We start from the raw sequence: 9,773 nt of genomic DNA, 5'->3' as shown, positions 1-9,773 counted from the left end.
CCGTTGGCGCGTGACGCGCGATTTGGAACGAACCAACTCGCAGAGGCAGCGGGGGTGTCTAGACACCGTCAGGCTCGGGAACGTCGTCCGAGGCCGTGGGCGTGGACGCGCGACTCCCGACAGCCTCTCCCCCCGTGAGCTCGTGAGTGGTCCGTTCCGGGAGCGCGCGCGCTGCTTGAAGCCTCCTGGCTGCCCTAGGCGCTCAGACTGACGTTCTCCAGGCTACTTCACCTTCAGCGTTCGGCGTCGGTAGCCATGGATTCCGAGACCCGCGAACTGCGCGCCCTGGAGGCGGAGGTCGCAGCGCTGCAGCGAGAGTGCAGAATGCTGCAAAACGCCGGGGAGAAGGCGTCCGGAGCCTGGTACGTGGCTCGCGTCCACCCCTACCGGCCCATTCCCTGTAGCACCCGGCGGACCTCTCAACCTTCTGACAGTTCTGGGCTCCGACTCCCTCACTCCCCAAGACTCGTGCTCAAGAACGTGGTGGGAGACGCCCTGAAATATGAACTTGAATCAGTGTTCTAGGAGAACGATGACCTCAAGAGTGTGTGAACGCTGCGTTTGGGGCTTATGACTTGATTATTATTAGCAGAAAATAGTTTCCTTAAGGGTTGTTTTCGCCCGGTTGATGAGAATCAAAGGGAAAATCTGGCTTTTCTTTAAGCAGTCTTTGCCTTCGGGAGAACAGTATCTAGATAGCTGGGTTTTTTTGTTTTGTTTTGTTTTTGTTTTTTCTTTCTGGGTTTGGAGACATTGTTACTCTGTAGGTCAGGAATTGGCTCAATTTGATTTCAAACTCAAGAGTCTTCTATTCCGCAGTCCCCAATTCCCACACACAGTATTGGAGTTATTACCTGAACCACCATACTTGCTCTTGTCTAGTTGGGATTCCCTTACTCTGGTTTCATGGATTTGTTTTTGTGACTCATCTAACGATGTAGTTAAGGGGTCCTGACTTTTTTTTTTTTTTTTTTTGCATTATATTAGTAACATAAGGGTTGGGGGTATACAGCCCCAGGGCAGGGCAGCCTAGCATGGTCAACGGTAAATTGGTATATATGGCTAATGCCATCTATAGGAAAGTGTGATAGTCTTCTGACTAGTTGCCTTATTTAAAGGTAGTTGATCTGAGGGTTAAATAGTTAAATAGCTTGCCTAAGGTCCTAGAGAAATCCAAAGCCCAAGCATTGCCCATTCAAAGAGAAAAGGAAGGCTAGAACTAGCAGTAACTTAGTATCTTAAACATGAAAAAAATATACCTTTTTTATTAGGTGTAATTTGGAACAGGTGCAGAGAACCTTAGTGCAGGAAACTGTGAAGTTCTAAAGAAAGGGAAGGTTGTTAACTGGTGAAAGAAAGAGTGAGATGTGTGTGTGTGTGTGTGTGACCTCCAGCTGTGCATGCTCTTCACAGCAAGAATGGGAGATGCCTGCTGCTGATTCAGGGGTGGCCCAAGACTGGGAGCATTAGGATTAGAGTTGGGGAGCCTGCCAGGCTGACTCCATCCCCACTTACCGAGTTAGAATTTATATTTTATCAACACAACCTGCCCCGGAACTTTTGAAAAGTTCTTTGTCAGACCACGGGGAAAATAGTTTCTTAACCCACCAGAAGATGTCATTGTAAGCCCAGTATGGTACAGTAGATTGGTTATGGAATCTGGGACTCCTCGGTAATGGAACTGAAAAGTTAAAAGAGTCCAGATTAGGGAGTACATTAAATGTCAATCCAAAATGTGTAGATTTAACGAGGATTTTTTTCTCATTTTGAGGGAAGATTGAGACCTGTTTTATTATTCCATTTGTATGCGATAACATATCTATGGAGGTCAGAGTATAGACTAGACATGTCCAAGTGACAGTTCTTTCCTTCCAGTGGCGATAAAACTCCAATGTCAGGCTTGTGCAGCAAGTACTTTTGCTTGCAGAGCCATCTTGTTGATTCTCCAAGGTACTTTTAAAATGATCCTGATAGTTGATTGCATTGGCAGCCAGAATAGTGGAACTAAGTTGTTTAGTTATATCCATGTGTCCATACTCTCTGATGTCAAAATTGAGTGCCTTCAGAACTTGGCTTTGCTATTGGCTGGAGACAGCGAAGGCTTGTAGAAGAGAGAACTTTAAATATGGGTTTCACAGATGAGAGAAAACTAGTATTTGCCTTTCTGATTTATTTAATGTGATTTCCTGTTGCATTCATTTTCCTGATTTTCTGAGATGTTCTTTCTTTCTTTCTTTCTTTCTTGGAGTAATCCTTTTTTTTCTTACCATGACACTTCTTTTTCAGGTCCTACAGAAGCAGCCTGTACCATTTTACTTTGCAGTCCCTAAGCTCACCAAGCCTGTTTTGACTACTTGTATGTCTGAGAATTACTGTGTCTGGTGCCCACTGGAGGCCAGAACAGGGTCTTGGATTCCCCTGGAACTGGAGTTACAGAGTGTTATAAACTATCATGTGGGTGCTGGAAGGAAGAATGAGGTCCTCTGGAAGAACAGCCAGTGTTCTTAGTCTAGCCACTAAGCTACCTCCAAGCCCCACCTTCGGTACAAGGGGTGGAATCTAGAGGAACATTTGTATAGTAAATAAAACATTTATCAGTTGTCAAGTAACTATAATATTTGCTTTTCAGGAAATCATTTCAAAAAATTTCCCAATCAGATTCTGAGGAATGGGAATCTTTGAAAGACTTGAGAAGTCAGCTTGAACATTTAAGATCTGAGCACTCATTTCTAAGTAAACTTACTGGCTTCAATATAAGAAACTATTCCAAGATGGAGGACATTGTAAACACTGAAGAGACAGAAAAAGGTACACATCATTTTTTTAACTTCAATGTGGTTTTTAAATTTCATTATGAGTATATTTTGGGGTGAGGTGCATTCATACAATGTTGTGGTGGTCAGAGGGCAGCTTTCAGGGGTCTGTTCTCTCTCCACCTTGTTGAGGCAAAGTTTCTTTTCTAGTTTCTGCATTACGTCCTCCAGGCTAGGTGACTGATCCTTTAGCTCTCAGTTCTTCCCTTCCAACTCCCTGCAAATCTTTCCCTCCTTTTTTTTCATGTATATGCCAAGGATCTAACATAGGTACTAATACAAGGCAAAAACTCAGCCAACTAACCAACCCTATTCTTATCCTTTCTTTAAAAAAAAAATAAGTCTGTTCAAGTTTTTTAAAAGTACTAAAGAATTTTTGAGTGTGAATTTGCTGTAAATTCATCCCATTTGGCAAATGGATTGATCTGAAGCAAATTACGTACAAAGGTGATTTTTACTAAAAGAAAGCTTTTCATTCTACAGTACCTTCTATTTCATTTAATAATTCTAATCATGAATGATAATTATTGACTTTCACATTCTGGTTTCTACTTTACACAATGGCATAACACGTATGGATTAAAATGAGATGTGGTAGCCAGGCATGGTAGCATATGTCTTTAATCCCAGCACTGGGGAGGCAGAGGCAGAGGCAGGTGGATCTCTGTGAGTTGGAAGGTCATCCTTGTCTACAAAGCAAGTCCAAGACTGCCAGGGCTACACAGAGAAAACCTGTCTTGGGGGGAAAAAATGAGATGTGGTTTGGTTGCATTCTGGGGAATGAATTCAAAGAGGCTAGAAGAGAATGCTGGGATTTTTCAGTAAAATGTCTTTGGATGGTAGCATGTAGTTTGCTTTCCTTCCTGCTTCTGTGTATTCCCAATTTCCTGGAAAAGTAAACTTCATGACTGCAATGAAAAAAAATTAGTCTGTTCAAATTTTACAAGTATGTATGTAAGTTTCTGGACAGTGGTGGCGCACGCCCTTAATCCCAGCACTTGGGAAGCAGAGGCAGGCAGATTTCCGAGTTCAAGGCCAGCCTGGTCTAAAGAGGACAGGACAGCCAGAGCTACACAGAGAAACCCTGTATGTAAGTTAAAGTTTATTGTTTATACTTATATGCAATCTATATATTTATTGTATACTTTCATAATAAAAAAAAACTTAGATTCAAATACAGTATGTATATGAGCCTGAGCTGCTTGTCTACAAAATAAAGGGACCTATGTTATTTCTAAGATTCCATTCAAGATTCATCTTGTAGTTTTGGCCCTTTTACTACTTTTTAAAATTATGTTTGTATATTTAGTATGTGTTTGTGTCGACCCACATGTACTAAAGTACTTGTGTCAAAGTGAGAGGACAAATTGAAGGAGTTGGTTCTTTCCTTTCACTATGTGGGTTTCGGGTATCAAAGTTGGATTGTTAAGCTTCGTGCCAAGTGTTTTGGCCCCACTAAGCCATCTTACCAGACTGGCCCATTCAAACAATGAGATGATATTGAAAATTTTCAAAAAGATAGGCAAGATGGATGACCCAGCAAATAAAGCCACTAACACCCAGCCTAATAATGACCAGAGTTCATTTCTTGGAATCCATATAATGGAGGAAGAAAACTGATTCCGCAAGTTGTCCTCTGACTTCCATATGTATATCTCTCTCACACACACGCACACATACACGCGCACGTGCGTGCACACACACACACACACACACACACACACACACACGAAAAAATTCAAAATAAAGGCTGGGTCTGATGTTTTTTTTTTTTTTTTTTCGGAGACAGGGTTTCTCTGTGTATCCCTACTCACTCTGTAGCCCAGGCTGGCCTTGAACTCAGAAATCCGCCTGCCTCTGCCTCCCAAGTGTTGGGATTAAAGGTGTGCACCACCATTGCCCAGCATGTATTTTTTGTATGTGTATATTTTTCTTAACTATTGATATACTTGAGAACTTGACAATATAAAGTTTTAGTAATCCCATTTTATAAGACCAGTTACCTTGACAAGACCCTTCCAGCTATTTTAAAGTTATTACTAATGTATATTTTCATACATCTACACACAAGTAGATATTCACTTAAAAAATATTGAAGATTCTACCAAGAGTACTTTTATGTTAATATCTGTGGAAAGATATTTATATTTGACTTTACCATCATAAACCAGTGCAGGCTGGATTAGTTTAAGTAAAATAAAACACTAATTTTACCTTTAAAAAAAAGTATTGAAGAAAAATATTCTTTTAAAGTATTTTATTTTCTAATTAACAGATACAAAGAAAGTTCTACAGAAACACAGATTATCAGGAAATTGCAACATGGTGACATTTCAACTGGAATTTGAGGTTCTGGAAATTGAGGTACCTGGAGCTTGTTGTGATAACAGATGTTTTTCCTATGAGAAACAGTTCCCATGCACTTCATTCACTTAAGTATCACCCCTCAGTATTACCAATGTGACCAAGAAACTACAGTGTGGAATTTCAAAGTTGAACAAAATACAGTTGTTGATTCAAAATACATTTTTCATGTCAAAAGAGATACAGTAAAGTGGGGAGGCCCCAGTTATAGGCCTCCCATGCTATCTGATGACATTCTTAGCTGTTAGGTTGGTGAAAGCTAGTGGTCTATTTAAATTTAATCGGTTCTAGGGCTGGAGAGATGGTTCATCTAGTGGTTAAGAGCAGAAAGATGAGAAGAACTGTTAACATTCTTTGGAAGACTAAATACTGCAAATGAATCTCCAAAGAGACTGTATTGTTGTTCACTTTTAAATTATGCAGGCATTTGATGACTGCCTGGTTTTGCTAATAATGTGCTGCAGAAAGTGTGCTTCCCTTGGTTCTGTTGGGAGCACTCATTGTCTCTCTGAGCCTTTTAAATTTTATGACTCTTAAAGTATTACTCTCAAGTAAGATGTTGGAAAGAATTTCAGATAGTTGTGGAATTAACAGGACCTGAGGGATCAGATATATAGTCCTTGCCAATAGTTATAGTTATTGGTTGGAAAAAGGGGGACAAGGGCCTTTTTAAATTTTTGTTACTTAAAATTCTGATAAAATGAAGTCCTCTGTTTTTGTTTTACTTTAGTGGAGTTTATATGTTTGTGTATAGAGGGATAAAATCTTGCTATGAACCTTGTTCAACTTGACCTTAAACTTATGTTCCATCTGCTTCAGTCCCCTAAGTATTTGGATGCCAGTCATGTGCTGCCACACTTACTGTGTAGGTACTTGAAGCCTTTTATACAATTACTAGGTGAGAAACTGAAGAGATGACTCAGCAGTTTAGAGCACTTGTTACTCTGGAACTGGGATCAATTTTTGACATCACATGATAGCTCACAACTATCTGAAATGAAACTACAGTTCCAAAGAATTGATGTCCTCTTCTGCCTGAATGTACATGGTATACATGCAGGAAAAACACTCATATCCTTAAAATAAATCTTTAAAAAATTAGAATTGCTAGTCAATGGAAATGTACATATAAATTTGATTGGTAAACTTAGATATCTTCTAAAATGGTTTTACCATTGTGCTGGTTAATTTTTAAGTAGCCACTTAACACAACCTAGAATCAACTGGGAAGGAAGAGAGAATTTTGAGGTCATACTGGCCTGGGAGCATATCTGTGGGGGATTGTTTTGAATGATGTAGATGTCACTGTGGGAGGTACCATCCCTAGGCAGATGGTCCTGAACTGTATAAGAAAGACAGCTGCGCACAGGCCAGTGAGCAACCCAATAAGCAGCATTCCTCCATGGTTTCTGTGGTAAGTTCCTGCCCTCACTTCCCTGCATGATGAACTGTGACCTGAAATTGTAAAGTATTTTTTTTTCTCTTACAAGTTGCTTTTGAAAATGGTGTTTATCACAGCAACAGAAAAGAAACCTAAAACAAACAGTTTTGTTTATTTTTGGTTTTGTTTGTTTGAGACAGGGTTTCTCTGTGTAGCCCTGGCTGTCCTGAAAGTAGCTCTGAAGACCAGGCTGGCCTCGAACTCAAAAATCTGCCTGCCTCTGCCTCCCAAGGGATGGGATTCAAGATGTGTGTTGCCATTACCCTGCTTGTTGTATATGTTTTTACATTTAAGATTGCTAGGAAAAAAAAATAAATGTGCTGGTTATTCTTTCCCTAAAATCAAACATTCCACTAGAGGGAGACATTTAGCTGTCAGAAAATTAAAAGATTTAAATAACATGCTAATATTATAAATGCTTATTTTTCCAAAATAAATATTAGTACAATTTTAAACCAAAATGCTGGTCCTAGTTAGGGTTACTAATGCTGTGATAAAACACCATGACAAAAGCAAGTTGGGGGAGGAAAGTTTGGTTTTCACTTACACATCACTGTTCTTCATGGAAGGCAGTCAGGCAGGGTAGGGTCCTGGAGGTAGGAGCTGATTGAAAGGCTGTGGAGGGTAACTGCTTACTGGCTTAGGCACGGTTTGCTCATTCTGCTTTCTTATAGAAGCCAAGACCACTATCCCAGGGGTTGCATAGCCCACAGTAGTCTGGGCCCTCCCCCACAAATAACTAAGAAAGCTGCCTACAGCTGGATCATATGTAGGCATTCTCTTAATTGAGGTTCCCTCCTCTTGGATGACTTTAGCTTTTGTCAAGTTGACGTAAAACTAACTGGCACAGTGCCCTTAAGTTCTATTAGTAGAATGTTAGAAACAAAGATGGGAAAATCTATGTAGAGAGTATGAGTCATTTCTTCTGTTGATGCAGTTCTTATCAAAGGTGTTTGGAACATAGAATTAATTTCCTCCAGTTGATTGAATGCTTGTGAATCGTTTTAAGACCATCAGAACAAGAGTGCACATAATATCAGCTTCCCATAGTCCTTGCAGTATAGGTCAGATGGGTGGGAGTTTGTAGGATGCTAAAGGGTATTTATATAACTTCTAACCTTGAAACAAAAGTACTAAAAAGTAGGCACTTTTTAAATGAAGAGAATATTATTTCATCATGACAGACTTTAAAAGTAACCCATTTATTTGAATATTTTAACCCAAATATTGAAATCTTAATATGTTGTCATTCACGTTGGTGCAGATTTGTGAAAGCAAAGAAGGTATCTCTCAGCCCAGAAAGGTTTGACCCAAGAACTAAGGTGATTGATTACTAATCAACAGTGGCCAAAAGTCTACCTGAGATAGTGTCTTAAGTCTTTCTTTCTTTCTTTCTTTCTTTCTTTCTTTCTTTCTTTCTTTCTTTCTTTTTAAATTTAGAAGCTGTGCATACTTTTTAAATGCTCAACAGCACCTCATTATTAATATAAACAGATTCCAGAATCAAGGCAGAGAAACAAAACAATGGACTTTTGTCTGCCGTGTGACCCAGATAGGGCAGTGCAACCCAGATGGGAGTGTCTTAAGCTCTTAAGGGTCATGTCAATGTTAGATAAAGTGGCAGACAAAGGAATAAGCAAAGTCAAAGCAGATTTGTTAAGGAAAAATGAGACATTATAGAAAAGTTAGAGAACTCAAGAAAGGCAGAAGGTGCCAAGCTGTGTGTCTAGTGGCTTTTTCGAGGGCTTATGACAGAAACTGGACAGAGACTGAGATGATTTTGTTGCAGTCTGCTGATTCTCTAGGTATATCCTTGGGCCAAGCAGAAGGGGAGCCAACAGGCTCTGCATGATGACCACATGCTCTTTGCCCAATTATGGTAGTGACTGCTCACTGAAGCCCACTTCTGACCATGTTTAAGTTTCTTTATTAGCGTCCAACCTTTTTGGATCTGCTGGCTGCCACTAACTTTGGCTACCATTGCAAGCTGCTCACCCTGCATCTGTTGCTGGGTCCAACTCTGTCTTGCGTCATGCTGCCTGTTGACTGAATTCTTTGTACCTACCCATGCTGATTTGACCACCTGGCAGTTTAATCACATCACAGACTTTTTCCCTCACTGCCTATGAGAAACTGACTCATGTCTTAAAAGTATATACAGTTTGCATAATTAATATCTTTCTAAATATTTTTGGTGATAAACTGATAGGGATAAGGTTGAGACAAGGTCTCTCACACTGTATGTAGCCAAGGCTTATTTAGAACTCACCATGTAGCCCAGGCTGATCACTTACTTGTGCCAGTCCTCCAGCTTCAGGACTCAGGAATGCTGGCATTGCAGGTATGAGCTACCACACCTGATTCTAGGGCTCCTTTCTTAGATATTTCTATTCCTAGTTCTTAAGTTAACAAAAATTCGCTGAGACCTCCTATTAAAAGAACATGATAGAAAAAAGTGACCTGTTCAGACTGCAAGGATGTTAAGGTCAGGGGTGTTTATAAGGCCATTTCCCTTATTTATCAGTTCAGAAGTGACATGGTTAACAGGACCAATGTCAGGGCAGAAGTTAGCTTCATGCTGGCTAAGCAGACACTACAACTTTGTAAGAGATGTGCAGGTTAGGGCACTGAATCCCAAACTGACCTGCCTGTGCTGATGAGTGAGTCAAATGGAACTACTGGGTAGTGATGGTGTGTCCATCATTTCCTCTGTGAGTCTGATGAGATCCACATAGGTAAGAGCTCACATGTTTAATACAGTGTATTAACCCCTGGCAATTAACAAATGAGAAAAATTAAATTTAACATTTCCAGACCAATATGACTATTAATTTCTGTATAGTGCCAAACTTGAGATACCTTATTTCAAAGTTGGCAGCGTAGCTAAAGTTGACAAGGATCCAGATTGTAATATGTGTGTATGCATATTTGTATATGTATATATATTTATTTAAGGGACGATGATAATAGTATGTTATGTATCAATAGATTAGTATTTGTATATTGCTTTGGAGAAATTTCTATTCAAGTCTGTCTTAGGGTTTCTATTCCTGCTCAAACATCATGACCAAGAAGCAAGTTGGGGAGGAAAGGGTTTATTCGGCTTACACTTCCATATTGCTGTTCATCACCAAAGGAAGTCGGGACTGGAACTC

General features: G+C 40.0%; 1 protein-coding gene across 2 annotated transcripts in view; it reads left to right on the top strand.

Annotated features, from left to right (window-relative positions):
* The first annotated feature begins 91 nt into the window (after positions 1-91).
* Positions 92-9,773, top strand: part of Cenpp (centromere protein P) — a 177,131-nt gene continuing 167,449 nt past the window's right edge. For both annotated transcript variants that reach the window (XM_021179814.2, XM_021179816.2), the window contains exons 1-3: positions 92-362; positions 2,630-2,808; positions 5,089-5,177. In XM_021179814.2, coding sequence (XP_021035473.1) covers positions 256-362; positions 2,630-2,808; positions 5,089-5,177 — 375 coding nt within the window. In that variant the 5' untranslated portion in view covers positions 92-255. The remainder of the gene's footprint in view (positions 363-2,629; positions 2,809-5,088; positions 5,178-9,773) is intronic.

Source organism: Mus caroli, chromosome 13 (assembly GCF_900094665.2).
Source record: "Mus caroli chromosome 13, CAROLI_EIJ_v1.1, whole genome shotgun sequence".
In the NCBI taxonomy this organism is placed as follows: Eukaryota; Metazoa; Chordata; class Mammalia; order Rodentia; family Muridae; genus Mus; species Mus caroli.
Note: the sequence above shows the minus strand (reverse complement) of the source record. Positions and strands in the feature narration are given on the sequence as shown.